The 21,257-nt window shown below is 36.5% G+C and overlaps 1 protein-coding gene across 6 annotated transcripts in view; it reads right to left on the bottom strand.

Moving 5' to 3' along the window:
* Positions 1-2,019: 2,019 nt before the first annotated feature.
* The window catches only part of PLEKHH2 (pleckstrin homology, MyTH4 and FERM domain containing H2), a 52,332-nt gene continuing 33,094 nt past the window's right edge, over positions 2,020-21,257 (bottom strand). For 5 of the 6 annotated variants that reach the window (XM_079333058.1, XM_079333055.1, XM_079333056.1 and 2 more), the window contains 14 exons: positions 19,026-19,205; positions 18,152-18,260; positions 17,936-18,048; positions 15,743-15,922; positions 13,677-13,774; positions 13,038-13,215; positions 11,242-11,397; positions 9,771-9,868; positions 9,257-9,398; positions 8,380-8,525; positions 6,719-6,848; positions 5,776-5,862; positions 3,938-4,075; positions 2,020-2,730 (listed from right to left, as the gene is read on the bottom strand). In XM_079333058.1, the coding sequence (XP_079189184.1) occupies positions 2,548-2,730; positions 3,938-4,075; positions 5,776-5,862; positions 6,719-6,848; positions 8,380-8,525; positions 9,257-9,398; positions 9,771-9,868; positions 11,242-11,397; positions 13,038-13,215; positions 13,677-13,774; positions 15,743-15,922; positions 17,936-18,048; positions 18,152-18,260; positions 19,026-19,205 (1,938 nt within the window). In that variant the 3' untranslated portion in view covers positions 2,020-2,547. The remainder of the gene's footprint in view (positions 2,731-3,937; positions 4,076-5,775; positions 5,863-6,718; positions 6,849-8,379; positions 8,526-9,256; positions 9,399-9,770; positions 9,869-11,241; positions 11,398-13,037; positions 13,216-13,676; positions 13,775-15,742; positions 15,923-17,935; positions 18,049-18,151; positions 18,261-19,025; positions 19,206-21,257) is intronic. The other variant, XM_079333059.1, reaches the window with a different exon arrangement.

Below are 21,257 nucleotides of genomic sequence, written 5' to 3' on the forward strand. Positions count from 1 at the left end.
ATTTCTGGTCATGTGGCTGTGTGGGATTAATGGTGACCTATAATGGGCAGTAGTAAGTCTGGAAAGTCATGCCAAAAAAAAGGGAACTAAAGCATTAATTGCTTCCTATTACAATGATGTAATGTAGGGACATACTGCAGCAGCAAGAGCTCAACAAAAAAAAGCAAAGCAGTGTCTAGAGTTTCCTACCCAAAGGCGGGCAGGAAGGTCATACTCTGCTTCATAGACTGCACAGGGCTTTATAGAACAACTGCTTGTAATGTTGTTAATGAAATCTCCAAATGTGCACATCAGCTGTTTGCATTGTTTATCATGTTGTCTCAAAATTCAACTAAGATTTTAAAAATTACATGAACAAGCTCATTAGCAAAATGGTCCACTCTTTTGCCTTCTAATAGTGGAAGGTGATCTGCCACATTCATTTGAAACTGGACAATTAGGAAAGACTACGAGTTGGAGTATTCCAGGTTATCATAATTTCATGATTACAAGACTTCTGTGTTTGCAAATTGAAGGTTTTAATCGTATTTGAGAAGCTTTATATACTGTGACCTAACTGATGCTGTAACATGTTTGCATTTGAAAACACTCTTCCCCCCTCAAATCTGAAAGTTAATTATTCTGCTGATTGCAAAGGGGTGTTAATTCCTAAATGAAGTGCAACACCTAAATGGGTGCAACACAAAAAGCAATGCCATTGGTCTCTTGTAGCTGCCAAGATGCTTCCCTGGATGATGGCAGGGGACTGGCTGCCTAGGAGGAGGTAAAACCTCCTGCTGCTGGCCCTGCCTCATGGAAAGAGAAGGGTTCAATCACCACCAAAGGGTGGAAGTTACCAGGAAGCTCTTTCCACCTTGCAAAAGGGAAAGCATCTGGATTTGGTATGTGTGTTGTTTGGTTGTAATTTTCAAGAGGAAGCGTTGGCCCACTGAACCATTCATCAAGTGGTGCTAGAGTCCTGTGGACTTCAGTAGTCATGGCAGGACTTTGAAAGCTTTCCAAAGAAAGCCAGCTTGCCTGTCTGCCTTTCTCCTTTTTGAGACCATATTCTCTTCACAGCCTGTATCTCCTTTCCAATCTATTTTAATTCTTTAGGAGGATACTCCCTACTTTTAACAGGGGGCAAAAAGCTGAAAATACTTTTTCTCTCAATATGAGCATTTGAAACGTTTAAAGAACATAAACCATTGTACAGATCAGGGCTGCTATGTCAAATATTGCTTCAGTTTTAAGCAATAATCAAGCAAAAGCCAATGAGGACTGGCTGTAAGAGATTAATAATCCATGATCATTAACATGAGCTGAAGTGGAAATTGTAAAATGTCCATGAATCAGTAATTTATTTGAGTACCTTCTTCATGGTTGTACCTGAATTATTTATTAAGAGTAAGGTGCTGATCCATTTCAGAGCCTGCAGAAGTTATTTATTTGCACTGGAACAAAAAAGACAGGACTGGAAAAAAAACAATGGATGTAATTTCTATACATTTGACCTATGTAGCACTGAGGCTTGCACCTGAAAAAGGCAACTGGAAAGTGCTCCTAGGTCCAGTAATGCAGATGCAGCATGTCTTCAGTGTGCAAGAACATTATATTAGTATTATAATAAGAAATATATAGATACAAATTAAAAACAAGAATATTATTCTGAGTCAATTTGTATACATTATACACATTGTACATGGTCTCCAAATTTACTCACAGCAAATCAGTAAATTGTTTTCTGTGTTGCTCTTGTGTTCTGAATTGTGAGTCATTTTTGCCCTCTGTATTATATTCTTATTCTGGATTAAAAGAGAAGTTAGGTACAGGGTCTTGTTTAACAAAACTGTACTAAATACAGTACCTATCCAGTTTAGATTTTTTTCAAAAGGCTGGAGCAGAGGAAGTTTGTTTAGAAATTTACCAGACCAAGGATGAAGATTTGCCAAGTAAAACAGCTGTATAACAAAGGCTAGAGTGTATCATGAGAAGCTCTTTAAATTTGTAACAGTTACATGATGTGCTTATGTGTTTGGGTTTTTCCTAAGGAGAAACAATTATACACAATTTGTTCCTTTTATTCCCATGATACTTGTATTGCAAACAGGGATGGTGCTGGAAGTGGAAAGTATTTTGTATTTGACTGCCTTTCTAAACAAAAATTTCTTTTCAAAATGAAAGTTATACAACTGGTCTAATTTTGAAAAATAGAGATGAAGAGTTGAAGACAGTTTGGTCCCTGAGTATATGTCTGTAAAACTATAAAATCTATACAGTTGTTTCCAATGACACCTTTCTCCATCATTATAAACAGATGTATTTTTTTCTGAGCTGTAGGCACAAGCACCCCTGGTATATCATAACCCTTAAACTGACTCATCATCTTTCCAATCTGGGCCAGAGCTTTAATTAAAGAGCTACTTCTGTTACATGCAACTGAATTAATGTAAACCTGTCCACCTTCCTTTTGTTTATGGAGCTGCTTATGCATCTTGTACATCAGAAGGTTTTCAGTCCACGCAGAAACCCTCTAACAAGGATGCATTACCATGATACATAATCCTTTCATAACAAAGTGGGACATTTAGTTGGTCTGTTGATTGCAAGAAGTGGCTGGCTCCCCATTTCCTTGAGTTTCTGTCCACTCTGAGGAGCCAGTAATGCTGGAGCAGAGAGGTGATGAGCAGCTCCTTTCAGCTGATGGAAGTTGTTAATGTAGCTGGCAATCAGTAGAGTGATCTCAAGAATCTATAACAGGAACATACAAAACTCTTTGAAAAATACAGTGATGTGTTTTGACTGCTGAAAAAATAGCTAACTTTTTAGCGAGTGACAATCACCATCAACTGGATAAGTACTTGTACTTTAACAAATTAATGATGGGGGGAGAGGAGATAACTAATAAAGCTTTTTTTACTGCTCCTTGCAATTAATGTAATGTTATTCCCATCAGGACGTATCAAAGATACTTTGTCTTCCACAATCTTAAATGATTCAGAGATTACTTTAATTTTGAGAGAGATAAGAAAGTCCAAAAGACAATGCTCTGAGAAATTTGGCCAAGATGCAGGGCAGATGAAGGGAATAAAGACTTCACAGTGGTTTTTACTATATTTTCTCTTTGTGATCCCATGAACCTTGCTGAAACACTGGACAGCTTGCCCAGAGAAGCTGTGCATGCCCCATCCCTAGAAGTGTTCAAGGTCAGCTTGGACAGGGTTCTGAGGAACCTGGACTAGTAGAAGGTGTGTATGCCCAGGGCAGGGGGGTCAGAGCTAGGTGATTTTAAGGTCTTTTCCAACCAAAACCATTCTGTGATTCTGTAAGGGCACGATCTGAGGGAAATTTCAACATATGCATTTTACTATGCTTCTATGTGTATTTTACTATGCTTGTATAACAAATCACGTTTTGAACCCAATTTATATGTAGAATTCTGTATTATTTCATAAATTTGTTCAAACGAACAGTAAAACTTTTGGTTGGTTGCTTGTTGTTTTCTTTTTGTTTGGTTAGTTGTTGTTTTTTTTTTTTTTTTACTGAAAGGAAAATTATCTTAGGATTTTTAAGAAGTGGTTGATCTTTCAGATGTTGTGTTCTACAATTTCAGTGCAGATCCCAAATGTACTTTTTAAAGAATTATCTCTGGTGCTGATTAGGCAAGCAGACTAGGTTTTAGGTACTGCATGTAATTTCTGTCCTTATCAGCCTTTGTCCTTCTATGAAAAATTTGGAATGGTACAGACATGGACATGAAAAGAACAGCAACACATCAGTTCACAGTTAGCCTTAACATTACTGATTATTTGCTCTCTAAAATCATCTGGTAAAAGTCAGTAATTTGAACAGGCTGAGATTATAAAAGGTGTTTTATCCTTCACATCTGTTAGGGATTACCCACTAGAGAGAGCACAAAAAGCAGATGGTGGGAAACTGTTTCAGGTAAAATACCAACCTTTGGTTTTGTCATGGCAAAAAGGTGTTTTTCAGTTGATTTGTCCTTTGTCTGAGCGTTGTTAACAACCAGCATAAAATCATCTTGATAGCCTCCGAAAGTCATCAGGCTCTTATATGTGTATGTGACTGTCAATTGCTGAAAAAAGGAAACCCCCAGAACAAAACACAGAACTGTTAGACAGGACAATGCAGGAAAAACAGTTTATAACAAATTCTTATTTTAAAAACACAATTACACATTTATTTTTCAATGGAGGTAGCTTCTTGTGAATCTTGAAATTAACTGTGAATTTTGGGATAGGTTCATTTAGACCTTCATGATGAGGAATTTTCATTGTAGATGATAACTCTTCTAAGTTTGACCTCTGTTTCTATTCCAAATTAATTAGATAAAAGATATAAGAAGATTTCAACTCAAGTGTGTAATTCCATTTACCCAAATCTTGACTGACTTTGAGAGAAGTTAATCTTACTAATTCCATTTGAAATTGAAGCAGTGTCTAAATAAATTAAATGGCAGAGTATGAGACATCTGAAGGAATTTAACTCCAGGTATTCTTTTTGTGCAGTGATGTGTTTTGCAAACACACTAATTAAATTCTGTTCTCTTTTTTTCACATCTCTGAAGAAACATAAATGCTCTTCAAGGCTCCTCAGCTTTTTATCCCTTGATTCATATTGTGCAGTGTTTAACACCACAATAGTGGCCTTTGAGTTAAGATCAGCATTTAATTTATTGTTACACCTCATATTAATTTGCTGCAGATGTTTGCATTTAAAATTCATCGTCAGACAACATTTTTACAATAACTGACTTAGTGTCCTTCCTTAGTAAACCTCTTTTTGCCCCTGTTTTGAAATAGTGTTATCTATTGTAGACAGTATTGCAACATCATTTCTTATAGTCCTGATCCTTCCTACAGAAAATCCCAAGATTCCCGGGAAGCTGAGCATTCCTTGCATGTAAGGGCTGCCAGTACTTAACTTGGCAATGCCCTACAGAAATGCTATAGCTCCAGGAGCAGTGTTGTAGAGCTCTCTGCAGTCAGATGCAAGCACATTTTGCTTGTTCCCTGAGAGCTGCTGTTTGCTCTCCTCATGCTCTTTGTTTTATTATTTCTGTAACTGCAAAGAAATGTAATGAAAAGGCCCATATCAGCACAATTATAAAGCTGAGATTTTAATTTTCTGATATTCAATATTAGCACTTGCTAATAGCAGCTTGCCATTCTTTTTCTTTGCAGGATATAAATGAAAGCAGGGATCTTCTCAGGCATTGCTTTTTACACTGATTACGAGTCGTTTTCTGTGAAAACTTGTATTGCAAATCAAAGAAAAATCTGAGCCTAAAATGACATAATTAAATAACACTGGGTTATATTACCTACTATTAAACAAAAATAATACAATGAAAATAACAATCTTTTAAAGTAACTGCTCTTTGTAGAGTGTATGTATTATGATTAATACTGGAAAATTAAGTCTCCAGGAAAAGAAAATTAATGTTATTGTAATAACATTACAATAACTATGGATTTCCTGACATCTGAATGATTAAAACATTGACATTTCATTAAATGATATAACAACTGTATCTGATAAACAAAAATAAATTCTGTGCAAAGAATTCATTACTTACTTCTATTATTAGTGCTACTGTAATGATGATAACATTAAAGCATTTTAAAAGGAATGAATTTTTGCTTTAAGGACAAGATAACTTAGCATGGAAAGCTAATGCCATCTTTTAGATAGCATGGTGGTGCTATCTAAAAGCACCATATAATTAGTACTAAAATCTATCTTGACCAAATTTAAAATAGCAATTTCACTTACCATGGAGCTGTAATCCAGGATGCTTATGCCATCTTCATGGACAGCAAACCATATGAAGGACTTCTCAACTGAAGCTGTTGCTAGAGGCTACAAAGAGAAATGCTCTTTAGTTACTACTTCAAAATGGGGCAATATGTGAATAATTATCCATTCTGAGCTATTATAGACCTCTCTCCATCTACAGTTCTCATTTCAGTTCCCTCTCAGTCCAAGTTTCAGTAAAAGAATTGAAATAGCTGGCCAGCGCCATGTAGGTGGCCAGTGGCAGAACGATGAACTCAAACTAATACACTTGAAGCATACCCTGGTGCTTAGTCCAATAAAATATATAGTCTCATTTATAAAATACGTGTCTTACAGTTTGTCTACTAGCTCATATATCTAAATACACAAAGAACAGAGTGCTGACAAACAACTATATATATATGTATTTACACACACACACAGTTACCTATTAAAAATGAAGGCATGAGGTGACTATTCTGTTTAACAGACCTGTTGTTTGAATCAAGGGAATTAAGGTACCTGTGGTTTAGAGAAATTGAGAGAGGCCAGCATAGAAGGGAGTGCTCTAAATACCCTTAAGCACATTTAGTGCTTCTGCAAGGTTCAGCTTCTACAGCCAGTTAATGATACCTTTTCAATGTTCTATTAGTTACCAGGTAAAAAGTGTCTTAACCTAAAAGGCTATCTCAAACTAAGATATAAGGAAATAGAAATACAGATTAATAATGTAAAACAAGCAGTAAGTGTATTGAAAAGCTGCTATTATGATACACTTAGTACTATGGCTATTAAATTTCACGAGTGTATGACTTACAAAGTAATTTGACAGGAGATTCAATCAGCTTATGTATACACAGTTCTTTTCAACAAAAATGTACTTCCATTTGCAAATTGTATTTCTACTTAAGCCCCAGTCAAACCCATTAAAGCGTCTCACTTTTGCTGCAAACAGTTTAGCCCCAAAGAAAGGCCATTTCCTGGCCACGGTGAGATAAATGCGCACGCAGTCTGCGGCGCTGTGCCCACGGAGAGCCATCCATCTTGTCGACAGGCGCTGGCAAAGCTGTCTGTGGAAATGGAGGATGGATTTTACTTACTGAAGGAGATTCCAATGCTTGCCCACAGCAACTTTAATGAGCAACAAAAGAATCCATTTCTTTAAATGATAATTTCAGTTAATACAAGGACTATCACTGATACAGTATTAAATAAATACAAAATGTCATTTAATATTGTAATGCATATGAAAATTATTAAGTGTCTTGTAATTTCTGAAACATTATGATTAAATATTGATGTAGCAGTCGCAGCATAAAGGCAGAAAGTCTGGGGCAGCTTTTAACCTGTCTCTACAGAGAATCAATGTCCCTTTATCAGTACTCAACAGCTCTGTCAGCTGTCATTCCAAAAATCCATCAGCTTAGCACATATCTTTACCTGTGGCTTAGCACTACTCCCTTTTAGTGTGTCTGGGCACTGCTACCCAAAAGGCTGCTCCTGATGCACAATGTGTTCACTCTGGGCCTTTTTTTCTGGCTCCTTTTGTGAATTTGTGGGTCCTTGGCGAGTTGGCTCAATACTGTGGAAAAACTAATTTTCAAAAAACCCCCAGCTCAGAATATCTTTCTAGGACACTGACTTTCAAGGATGACTTACCCAGCAGCCATAAGGTTATTAGATGTAGCCCAAGCAAAGGGAGGGCTAATGTGTAGTAGAGGGAGATCCAGCACTTATAGCTTTGGTCTTACTGTTTGTGAAGTCAAACTGCACCCTTAGCAAAAAAAGTTCAGGCAATAGGGCAGGTACAATCATTCTTCCCAAGCCACAGATCTCCAGCTCTGCCAACTGGTAGTGTAGGACTACTTGAACAGTTCAACCAGTGTTTCACTTTTCCTTACTGAGTTAATCTAATTGGAGACCTTTTATAATTTGTTATTTGAAGTTAATTGCATAACTTGGGGCATTCTAATGCCCCACTGTTTCTAAATATGTAATAATGTTACTATGTGCATACAATAATAGCTTCAAATTTTCTCAACCTGAACATTTTCTGTACTGAAAGCATTTCTATGATGTTTACTGGATTTCAAAATTGCTGTATCACTGACTTTGGATAATGTATTACACTGTTCTTGTCCTTTTCATGTCAGTAGGTGTTGATTTAAATGCCTTGCAGGTTATTAATTTTAAATAAAGTGATACCTTACTAGTAAGTCCACTAAGTTACACATTGCCAATTTGACTGGCTGCCAAAGACTGCTCACTAGAATAACAAACAGATCCTGTCCTCATCTAGGTCGTTAGTCTGTGCACAGACAGATCTAGTTTGGATTTGCTGAATAAGAAAAATGAGAATTTCAAAATCCCTGGGTTTTGTAACACTGTGTAGTAACTGCTACAGCTTTTGCTGGAATGTATTATTTGTTTAGGTTAGAAACATGCAGAGGAAATTGGTTCTTTAGATTAGTGAGAAAATTAGTTTCAAACACAGGTTTTGGCAAATATAGCCCAACAGTACATTGTTCCCAATGACAATTTAAAACTTCTTTGTTTCACTCCTAGATCTTTAGAGAATATGAATCAAAAAACCCATCTCACCTTAACTGTTCCTCTGAACAACCTTGCTTGTATCTCTTAGGGTAGAATCTCTCCAAAACTTGCTTTAGTGTTTGGTTGGACTTGGACTGGGAAGTGACTTGCCCTGCTGGAGTTGAGAAAGGCCGTTCAAAATCTCCAATCTCTACCTAAGGGCAAGTCCATGAAGAAAGTTTTCTGTTACTCCAGAGTAATTTTCTAGCTGGATATTATGAACTACATTTTGATAAGTTTTATCAAGTATAAAAGAAAACGTATTTGTAAATAATGTATACTTTTCACTGATATAAAAGTCACACTAGTGATTTTCTCTTTCTTATTTTCTATCTACCATGGAAAAAAGTTAAATATCAAACACAAATTCTACAGACAATATTACTTCTGCTCTTAGATTGCTAAATCTCTAGCTGACACTAATCAGTTTACATTTATTGAATAATAACATCAAATAACTTTCTCAAAACCCTTCATTTGAGCTTTTAATTTTTTAAAAATAAATCATCAATACCATGTCTAGTAAAGGAGTCTTAGACTTTCATTGAAGAGCTGTTACTTTGGAAAATTAACTTGCAGAAATCATGGAAGGAATAATGAATAAAGAAATGGTACATGATTATGTAATATTTAATTCCAGTGTGCCTTGCTGTATTAAGAGGGGAAAAGCACATTTTAGCCACACTGGTGCCAGCAGCAGTGAATGCTGTAAAGCATTTCCACTCCAGTCCAGAAGAATTGCCTTACTCAAAGATTCCAGCCCAGTCTGAAATTTACTCATATGCAAAAGGTGGAGGTCAATTGAGTGTCAAGCAATCCTGGATCGGTTTGTTTAAGCTTTTCTCCTGAAAAACTGCCGTGTGAGTTATTCATGCATAAAGATTACCTGAGCTAAAAGGGCTGTCAATTCCATTGCTAATTCTTTGTTTACAGGGAAAAGTCCATTGACTATTTGATCATTTGTCTGATACACTAGCAGCAGCTTCTCTCTGTCTGTCTCCCCATGAACTTGAACTGAAAAATAAAGCCTACAGAAAAGACAGAAAGTTATTAAATAAACAAGATAGGAAAATGCATTAGCCCTGAGGATTAGCAGTGTCTGCTGTGAATGTGACATGTTTATGTCATTGTCCAAACACGTTAGCAAGCAACACTTGTGCTTGAACCAGGGGGTAAATATTTAATGTCAGTCTTCTGACTTCACTGGGGTTTTTGGAGCCCTGCTCACCTCTTAAGAACTAAAAAAGGTAACTATATTTAAAAAAATGTTCTCCAGTTACACCCATTTACTATTTTTGTTGCAAGCTTCAAGTCAGCCAGTGTTTCTCAGATGAATAAACTGTAGAAACTGAAAAACAAATCTTGGGACAAGGCAGAGCTATTACACTTGCTAAACAAACCTGTTTTTGTAAGTAAGGCGGACAGTCCTTGTACCTTCACATTTCCCAGGGTGTTGTTCTTTGGAGGCTTGCTCCCATTTTGAAATAATGTCACAGATCTAGAAGGAAAGCAGTACAAAACTGATTTGGCATGTCCTATTTGAAAACACCTCTGAACAGCAATTTATTTTAACGTCCTCTACCTATCAGCTATTAGAAATGTACACAGCTAGAATTTTTAAACTCACTGAAGTACAACTTTACTTGCATTTCTTAAAGTGTTTAGTAATTAACATTTTTGTTTATCCTGAAACACATGCACTGCCTTTGGAAGCAAGCCATAACATGGAAAGGCCAGGTATTTGATTTAGCAGCTGCCAATGAATGTGTAATAATACAGGGTGAGTTGTTATATAATTAATCAAATGCCTTTGGTCTCTGCATTCTCCTTCTGCTGCATGCTCAAATTTTTCAGGTCCTTTCTAGTATGTGCTATAAAGCTGACATGAAGTTTGTTATAAAATGCACCAAAAGTGGTTCACAACAAGCTGTGTAGGTGGGTAGGTGGGCAGATGGGGAGGAGGTGGAACAGAGATCCTAGGAGCCCAGCTGGGCTCAATGTCACCCCTCCTTCATAAAAGAGCCTACCTGGAAGCAGTAATATGAGTAGTTTTGAAAGTTACAATTACCTAGTAAATAAGTACATATATTATAAATTTTGCTTTCCATATGGTAATTTTTCTGATCATGGTTATACCACTTGTTTACCACTAAGGCAAGATTGTACCACACTTTTTAACTCAAAAGAGCAGCTCAGAACATTGGCCAAAGGGTGCAAAAAGTTACTTGGCAGAAGTAAAAAAAAAAAAAAAAAAAAAAAAAAGATTCATTAGTTGTTAAAAGACTTGGAAAGTATCTAATATTTTACTAAAGCCAGATTATCCTGAGTCTTGTCACTCTTTACTGCTAAAAATTTAATTCTAGCAATAGAGGGAGCTAAAATTTAGAATTTAGTACAATGGCAAGCCAAAAATTGGAGATTTCTTAAACTGAGCCCTGAAACTACTCTGTATTAGAGAAGGAACAATTTCTTTTTTTAATTTCCCAGGATCTCCATCAATGATTTCTTGGACCTCACATGGTCATCTTCTGGAGCTAGATCAGAAAGGTTGACTGAAATCTCTAAATCCATGTTTGACTCTAATTGCTCTTTAAAGAACTGTAACAGCTTACATTTTGATTTTTAACACAGCTATCGCTTCTCTGAATAATATGTGTCTCTTGGAGAAAGCTTGTAACTATAGTTTATTGCAATAATTTCAGAAACTGAAAAAGTGATCTTTAAATTAAAAAAAAATTCCTCTCACATTAAGAAACAAAGACAATTTTCAGCCAGAAAAATATTTTCCTTTACATTGTCTGAAGAGAGCTCTGTCAAATTAATGTACTTTGGTTTTTTCATATGAACAACCCATTAAAGGCTTTTGTTTACCTTGATGTTTCCTTGAAGACAGTGCTCTATATCCTTGCCAGAGGGATCATCAGAAAACAGTGCAAATCCTGACTGAGCTGGTTTCCTCATCCCTGTATCTTGGTTCAGAGTGTTCAGAAATTCCTCTACTGTGGTAGAGGCATCAAACCCAACAACCTAAAAAAGCAGCCAGAATGTATTTTGCTATCAAACTCATACCCGTTTCCCCCTTGAATCTAAGATTTTGAAATATATTATCTCTAGAATAACGGTGGGACTATAAGACCCATTCCATCCATTACTGTCATTGGAAATTAAAATTTGCCATAAAGGGTCTGGAAAAGATTTCCACATGGGAAGTCAGTTTAGTGGAATTTGTTTCCTTGCACTTGCTACACTTAGAATTCTATTATAGAATTTATATGACAGTCTTGTATCTGAGCTTTCTATGACAAATACCAATTGAAAAATAAAGATTATAATTTCCTGCACCTCCCAATGTAGTGGAGGAGCAAATGAGATCAGTTAATCATTTTCCATCATGTGCAACTTTAGAGGGATATCAGGTGGCAGATCTATATTGGCAGATCCAAAATAGTTCATAAATGTTGCTTTGTCACTATTACATAGGTCATTAATATACAGAACCTTCAAAATTTTACTTCCCCAAATATGAACTTCTGTCTGCTGTGACTGGTACTGAAGCATTTTAGCAAGAGATGGCAAATGGCTTCTTTACAGATATCAGTGGCTGATGTTCACTTAAATCTGTATTTGAGGGTATTTCCCTGTACTTGACATGTTAAAAATGTTTTGGTAAAAAAAGTCTTGAAAATGAATCATGAACTTTTGTTTGAACTTCTCAGTGGCTGACATTAAAATAAAATCTGACGAATCTTCAGAGATTAATACAAGAGTTTTTAATACCACTGTAATTGTTATGTGCTGATCCCACTGAAGTAATTTATGTATTTAATTACAATTTCCTTAGCCCTTGGAACTATACAGTTTTGGGCAGTAAATAATGAAGGAGCAGTTACTCCTTTTCTTCTCCAAATTTCAATTTTGAAACCCTTTAGGATGATTTAAAGGGTGTTGATTTTTTCCTGTTTTACTGGGCAAGCAGTAAGCAATTAAGAAACTTAGAGGTGAAAAAATGCAGAGTTCTTCTGTGACCTGAAATGAAAAAATTGTTTGATATAGCTTTGATTTTGATATAAAAAGTTACTTTCTATCTAGTAATACTATGAATTGTTAAAACTCTTCTCAGCCATCTCTCACAGCTGGAAACACAAACCAGGATGTGAAGCAGCATGCTCGGAAGCCCATGGAGTTTGGTTTCCTACAGGCTTTGACTAATGACATCCCCAAAGAGTTAAGACTGGAGCCATGTTTGTTCTGTAACAAATATGGTTATCCTTCAGGACTGATAATGGGAGTTACAGCTGTGCTTCCAAGCCTTCACTGAGATATTTAACTTCCAAGATGTCTGATGAAAGGAAGTGGAATTTAATGCCTTTCCTTTTCCTTCAGTCTTATTAATTCATCTGGTGGTCAGGTTAAATAAGAAAGAGAGTTTTGGCAGTTCTCACTCTTACAAGGTTTTACTTTTTTCTTTCTCTTCAAGATTGTCCCCCAAACATTTACTCTTAGTTGATCAGATCAAAAGTACCTTGTGCCTGCCATTGCTGGTGCTGGCACAGGACGAAACTTGAGCCATGTTTGCCTTACAGTTCTCTTTTTCATGTACTGCTTCGTGTATATGCTGACAGCAGGGGGTTGGGAGAGATCAGATTTCATGGCCTGCATGACATTACCTGATATATGCCATTCATGAAATGAACTGGAATACTGAAGGGCAGGGAGTGGTGGTAGGGATTTCTCAGGAGAGTGGAAAGGATTTCCATTCTGGAAGGTCTGGCTTCTCGGTCTCCATTCTGCTGGGTACGTTCCACACAGCGCTGGCAATATATTGCGTATTTCCCAAATTCAGTCCTGTGGCAACAAAGAGGAGTAAGGCAATTCCTGGGGACTGGCTGAAAGGATAGTAAATTGTGAGTGAATATTTCTGGAGAGGCCAGATGAGAGGAGCACTCAGATTTCACTCTCTGAGATTTACAACACATTTTTTTGCATGTGGAATTAGAAAGAGAATTAGTCTACTGAGAGCAGCAGAATTGTGCCAAAGATGAACATGGCTCAGGATGTGTTGTGTAACTGCCATATTTTGGTTTTCATGGTTTTGCAACATACAGTTAGAGTATGCACTCCAAAATATTATTTTTTAAAAAACATAACTCTCCCAAGTGATGCACATGTACTATATTTTAGTAGCAATTCTACTCAAATTCATCTTAAAATAGATGTCAAAAGATCTGATATATTACAGGAAAGACTGAAAACAAGGTACTTCAGAAAGACCAGTTGACTAGCTGGGTAATAATACTCAGGCACACCTGGAATCTGCATTCTTCTTTAAGTGAAGTTTAAGAAGCCAAAGGAATGGGTGCTGGGGCAGAAAGAGTCCAACGCAGAGGGCCAAGAGCTGCAAGCCCTGAACAAAAGGAATACATTCACTGTTTTAAACATCCTACAACATAAAACTTCCTGCTTTCTCTGCTGGCCAGCAGTGCAGCTTACTGTGCCAAGTTGAGGCTGCTGAAGCAGGAATTAAAAAAAGAAACAGAACACAGAGAAAAAGCTGAGTAAATAAGCATATCACCTCATTGAAAGGCCCAATACTCTCTGTCTATTTACATGTGTACACCAAGTTTCTTTTGAGGCTGGAAATGGGAAAGCAACTGAGTTTGTACAAAAAGCAGTTAATACAAAGGAAAATAAATACTAAGGCTGCAAGGCCAAGCAGTATGAAATGAGGAGAAGCCTGTGCAATTTTAATTCAGGTCTCCTGTTACGCATATTATGAAGCAACACATAAGACTTTTTTTCTCCTACTGAATTGTCAGTAACTATTGAAAAAACCAATTATTCAATATTTTGGTATATTGTTGCTGCTCGGTATGTATCCATTGGTTTCACTTAATACAGAGTCCTCTTATTTACCCTGATATACACTTAATAACATTGCAACTACTTTTGTCACAATCAATATATCAATGCTTCACACTGAGATTTTAAAAAATGGTGTTTCTCTATCTTAATTTATCTGACTTGCCTGGTATTGAATAGAATTTTGACAGCACTGGCACAGATATTCCCTTTCATCAAATATCTGTACGTTGATGAAAGATAGCATTGGCTCTGTTGAAGGTATACACTGCAGTAGAAGCAAGGGTAGGAGACTACAGCAGGAATTTAGGACTTAAAAAACTTAGTGTAAGGCTGAAAACATTTTACTGCATGTATTAACTCAAAAAATTTTCTAAGGGTGTAGCATAATAACACATTATTTATCTGCATCAGAGGAAAGGTCTTGCCAATGGTAAAGAGAGTACCAAAGAAAGGTTAAAAGTAAGTAAGTTCCATCAGCCATACGTTGCTTCAGTGTGTGGTAACTGACATAAATGTACCATGTCTGTTACAAAAGCTTTGTGAATGTTTTAGCAATGCACACATTGAATCATAGAATGGAAGGAACCTTAAAGATCATCTTGTTCCGAGCCCTGCATGGGCAGGGACCCCTTACACTAGACCCGGTTGCACCAAGCTCAATTCAACCTGTCCTTGAAAACTTCCAGGGAGGAAGCACCCATGGCTTCTCTGTGCAACCTGCTCCAGTGCCTCTCCACACACCAGCCATCTCCCAGATACAGATTGTTTCTAGGTAATGGGTATGGCTGCTGGCCATGTTCTACTTTCTGTGGCCAGACAAAAATGTATCTATAACAGAAGCCTTGATGGTAACTTCCTCTCCATTTTCTGATCCATCTCCTAGTTCTGTAGGCATTGCTCCATCGTAAGCATAATGTTCCAGTTCTCTTAATTCTATGCAAGCTCCAGGTATTGGCTTTCCTTTCAAGTCCAGTTCATTCTGTATCTAGATAGCAGTGAATAGCTGGCAGTGGACAAAGGGAAGAATTTCAAGTATGTATTAAAAATGTAGCCTCAGGGTGAATGCAGAACAGCATGGCACACAAGAGGGGACATCTCACAGAAGCCCTGAGCCTTATCTGAGATTCCACCACAGCTTTACTTCACACTCAAGCTATTTAGTCATTTGCTATGTGGTTTAGCCCACCAAGCTTCCTGAGGCAGCATCTCTCTTAGGAAAGAAGTAGTAAAAAACAATTAGGTTTCAAACATTCTTACTTAACGCTTGACTTGATGGCAGCCCATTTTATGTACACCCTTTACAAACAGCATGGGCAGAGATATACTCTATCATCAGATACACATACGTCGTTGGAGGATAGCTTTGTTTCAGGAAAACAGAGCAGCAGTGAATTGGATCTTAACTCAGCAGATTCTGCAGAAGAGCAGAGCCTATTTACCATCCTCAACACTCGGTGTAGTTCCTTCATTGCTGCCGAAATTAATACCATTAAAATAAATACTGGGTTACCTGTATTGGTCCTGCCTGGTTTTGTGGATGTCGACGTCTGGTCTGTTTAATAAGTTGGCAACAGATCTCATTTTGAAGTTCAGGATGCGTGAGGCAGATCTGCAAAGCACTTTGGGCCAAAGATACATGGTAATCAATGGCAGGAGAGTCAACTGCAGCATTTATAAACAACTGGCAGGTCTAGATGTAAAATAATAAGCAAGTGAGTTTACATACAAGGGAGCTTCAACAAATCTTTAAGACGGTCTGTATATCAAAAGTGTACTTTAACTGAAATCACAATTAGTAAGTTTACCAGTAGGTTTAGAAAACCCTGCTAGTTCTGCAAAATGGGGTAACGAGGGCCAGAAAGGATTAAAATCTATACGGAGAGACTTGAGATAAAATACTTCCTACAACCCTTGCTTTTCACTCTGCATCTAATGGAGTGAACTGCAACAGGAGTTGGAACAATTGTGGTGGTAGGCAAGCAAAATACTTCTCTAAGTAGTGAGCACAACATGGCAGCATATACACAGATAAAAAAAAACCATAACTCAGAGCCATTGATTTATATCTTGGCTTTCCATGGTGTTTTTACTGTAGGTTAATATGACCTTTCCTATACCCAGTGCTGTCTCAGGAAAGGCGGATGTTAAGCATTTGTTGTGCTGTGTTAGAAGAAAGCACATGTATCACTCATTGCATTTACAGTATACAATACTTGAATTTTTAAGGGATATAAGCAAAATACAAGAACTGGATGGAAGTGCAGTCTTTTTCTAGCCTATTTTTATCACAAATTGGGTAACTGAAACATGAATTCATCTGCTTCTAAATAAATTCCCTACCTGACTTCTAAGCTGATTTATATAAGGTTTCAATAAAGATCATACAAGTAATCTCTTATTTATTTACTTTAGGCAAGTGTCTGATTTGAATTAGGTCTGAAAAGTGATTTCCAATTTGTTTTTTTCAAAGAAGTACGTTTCCATATAAATTTTCATGCTGCAGGACTGCAGAAAATAAGATGGATTTACTTCTTTGGAGTCTTTCAAACATCCAGAGAAACAAGCAGGAAAGTTTGCCTAGAAGTGGTCATGACTAAACATACAGGGCTTGTCTTGAAATCTCTAGATCTGAACCATAACATCAAAATTCTACAGGTAGCTGATACTTCTTTAGATTTGTGCAAGTTTTGTGGAGAAAGTTCATTTATCCAACCTCCATGCCTTCCAATTTGTAATTTATTTCACAACATACAGGAACAGCAAAATTTTACTTTGTCTCTGGAACAGACTTTATAGCATGGAAGCAGGTTAATGGCATTGCAGCATACTCCCTCTCCTAGGCATCAACTATCTACCTGGCATTCGACTGGGAAAGCTGTAAGGCAGACAAAATTTCTCAAGAACTTAGCTGTGCCTCAGTGGTTATGAACTAGTATGTGTCTCCTAATCATATGGCATTTTTACTACACTGGGCCATATAAAAATGTGTATTTTTAAAGATCTATTAGACTCTTTAAAAGTGAACTCAAGAACTTGTGAAATACTTCTAATAATTTTGCTCTGGAATATTTTCTCTATTTATATTACCAAATAATTGGTCTTTAAGAATAGCTACTTCATATAACAGCATTTTCTTTTTATTAAAAAGACCAGTACAATCCCTGCTTTCTATGTCAGTTTTAAATAATTCCATGACTTGCCTAAACTTAAAATTTACTTTCTTTTCTTCTGATTTTTAAAATATCTCCCTGATGATTTAAATGTATCTGCAACAAAACTTTTGCCTATGATTCTATTCCTGAATCTAATTGAAAAAAAAAATTTCTGATACAGTTTTCTCAATGCAGAGATCTGTCCATGCTGTTAGATTCTTTGGAACTATGAACCTCAAGGTAAATTATTATCACTCATGATGGCCACGGATTTTTCTAGTCACTTGCACTTTATCAATAACTTATCAAGTAAGTAGGAACACCAAAAGCTGAAGCCTAAACTCACAACGAAAGATCATCTTTATGTTGGAAATTATAGTCTTTGGTGAGGTAATATGGGCACATTTTGCTGCTGGCTATTAGTTACCTCCACTAAAGATAAAAAATTTCTCTTTTCTTAACTGTTGAATATTTCTAGTAAGCGAATTAACAGCCATTCTTTAGCTAAGAGTTAAAATAGTTAATAAAAAAGGCATCTGCTATGGTTTTACCTTAAATAATTTAATAGCTTCAGTTTGCAAGGCTTCTGATGGCAATGTTGTAAGAGAGGAAGTAATTCCTTCTTTGCTATGGCAAAGGGTAGGATGTCTCCAAATCTGAGAGGCTAAATAGATAAAATACATACATTTTGCAATTAATTCAATTCATAAGTACATTTACTAAATTAGCATTGGAAGATCAGTATGTTGAAATGAAAATAAACTTACTGGCATCACCTTCCACATTTAACAATTTGCAAAGAAGTTGTTCAAACTCAGATCCAACATTTACAGTGGTACTTCCAGCTGCAACTGTCAGATGATAAAGCCACGTGTCCTAAAACAGAAAAACATAGCAGCTCACTCGTTCTGTGCTGGAAGGAGCTGCTTCATCAGGATTGTACTCTCAACTTGAAACCCTACCATGCACTCCTTTTGAAGCCCAAAGGAGTTTGCCTTTGGTTGAAATAAACACATATTCATGGTCTCTATGTTACAAATATTAAGCAAGGAAGATTGGACAGGGCTCTCTTCAAAGGTTTTTACCCTCAGAAATCATGTCTAATTATTAGAGCATTCTTCCTTTCCTCTTCCAAAAGCTTACATAAGTAATTTTTTATCACTGCCAGATGCTGCTAACCTGGGGATAAGGCCAGAAAGCAAAATGAGTCCTACAAGATTACTTGAGAACAATGAAACAACAATAATAAAAATGGTATTAACCCCAACTATCATTGTTCCTTTCCTGCAGTAGGGCAAGTTAGTGCTATGTTAGTCTTATCAGTGAAAATGGTTATCAGTACCCTGCAACCTCTCAGCACAGCTCTGTCTACAAATTACTGTATGTGAGCAACATAATTCTCATTACAGCATTTAAGATGTTCTGCACCATCTACTCACGCAGGCAAGCCTGCATATTTTGTCTGTTTTAACAAGGATTACTTACACTAGCACTGATTTGTAGACAAACTCTGATTGATGTTAATAAAGTAGAACCTTCTTATTATATCAAAATACAAGCCAGGTGACTTGTCCTCCTCAAAAAATATTTATACTCACAGATGTGCTACTGAAAATAAAACAAAAAAAACCAATTCATTACCTTTTCGTGTTTGGATCCTATAAGAAGATAAGTGGGTCCTTGATCTTTGGGGTGGATAACAACAGTGTAATGGGTTGATAATAAACTGCGACCACTGGCTTCATAATCTTCATCAGAATCACAGGACCTATCAACTTCTTCAACCTTTGCCTCAAAAAGCTTGATTTGACCAAGAGGAAACTAAAAGTAAATATCAAAATTGGTGAGAGGGGCCATGTTTGTTTCAGTGCACACTGATTTTGTATTATATATTATTATATTTATTATTATACACAATACTTTCTTATTGTGCTAATAGAAATTAAAACATGAACTACCATCCATACCCATTTGTATTTACTCATTTTAAGTCCTGCCAAGAAATGTCAGATAAGCCAGATGTTGCAGAGAGCAAAATGAGAATGTTATGTGCCAAAGTCTGAAAATGAGGTTTTCAGAAATTCTTTTCCAGATCTGCCTCTATATATAGCTAACACAATAAATGTATGCTAGGGTAAGAGAAGTCATTCTTTAGAGTTCCCAAACCTGGTTCCAAGCAAAAATTTCCTGTGTCAAGCCTAGAATTGTAATTATGATATTGTTATTTTAGAGGACAGGAATGTATTGTTGATGTATCTGATTTGTTCATACTGTAAATTCAAAAGGTAATTTTTTTGTGTTATAGACCTTCTAGTTGATTTCTTTCTGCAGTCTGAGAGATCACAGAACTTCAGCATTGAGATGTTTCTCTAGTTAGCATTATTTATCGGAAACATTTTATCTAAAAAGCCATTCAAGATGAAATTTAGAAATTTTCACAGAAGTAATTATTTCATAGGCCCTTATCAACAGGAAGCCTCAACAAACATAAATACAGCATGAAATCTCTTCACAACTGGGTGATAGGACTGAGAGAGGCTGACTGGCTACTCTACACAAAACTCCCTCCTTTTCTACAGCACCAGTGGTATGGATTAAAAAATGATGTGATTCGTATTTTCTGTAGTGCTTCTGAAGCATTCAGCTTTTTGAATAAGATAAGATTGTAAGAATCAAAAGATGTTGTTTCACATATAAGTAGTCAAGATTGATTTATTCAACCAAGTTTAACTAAAACACAATTGGCTGACTTTTTAGTTTGAATTCCATTTTGAAAGGAGGTCAATTAAATGGACTCCATTATTGTATTAACCACTGCAGATTGTGTAATTTATTTCTGCACAGACACAGTCAGCTACAGAAAACATGATTTTAATTAGCATATTGTTGAACATTAGAAATAAAGTAGCTTTGGAAAACTTTTCATACATATTCTGCTTACAAAAGCTGAATTCTCATTCTGTTCCAAGTTAGCAAATAAGTTTCAATTTTACTTTAAAAGGACAACTAAACTTTTTCCAGATGTGAGGGAAATATTCCCAAGATTCCAGCAAAATTCTTAACTAAAGAGCATGTTAAAATGCCAAAATCTTCAGTGGTAAAAATGTATAAATTCAGATATGTTAAACATAGAGATTTTTCCCTAGGAGAAACTTTAAGTTAATTTTGTCTCTGTATGATGAGCTCAATACTCCAGCCAGTTGATTCCCACACCCTGTTTTATATTGTTTTAAAGAGCAATTAAAAGAAAATGTTTTGATGGATGGTTACTGCTATCTTATTCATATAGTTGTAGAAATGAGGTTTCGTGGAGGTTTAAAATGGCTATAAAAGGAAAGGATGACAAAGGCAATAACTGACTCTATACAAAAGCTATGAATTACTGGCTCCAGTGTGATTATCTTCTTAAAACAGAAGTACAAATATGAGAATTTCTGTTGTTTTTTTTATAATAGCTCAGTGGACTGTTCAAAATCCTATTTCTGACCTGCCTCCATTAAAAAGATGTTTCTTGATGACAAAATGCAATGCCTTGAGAGCAAAAGGGAACAGGTGAAAATCATGTCTAGGAAGTGTCCTAGCTGTGTGGATGTACAGCGATGTACCAAAGAACAGGATTTGAAAGTCAACTGAGGGACAGAAAGAACACTTCAATTCTTAAAACTTGCAGTCACTGCCCACTGCAAGAGACATAAGAATTGCAGATGCCAGCTAGGTCTTTCCTGGTGTCTGTCAGAAAGGGACACCTGAACTCCAGGCAAACCAGTGTTCCCCTTCAGCAAGTGATAACATCATAATACGTATCATGTCCAGTAGAGAGACCAAGGGGTGTGGCCTGGATTGCTGGCTATTAGATAGAATCTCTCAAGCTAA

Source organism: Erithacus rubecula (genome assembly GCF_903797595.1).
Source record: "Erithacus rubecula genome assembly, chromosome: 2".
NCBI classification, from domain to species: Eukaryota; Metazoa; Chordata; class Aves; order Passeriformes; family Muscicapidae; genus Erithacus; species Erithacus rubecula.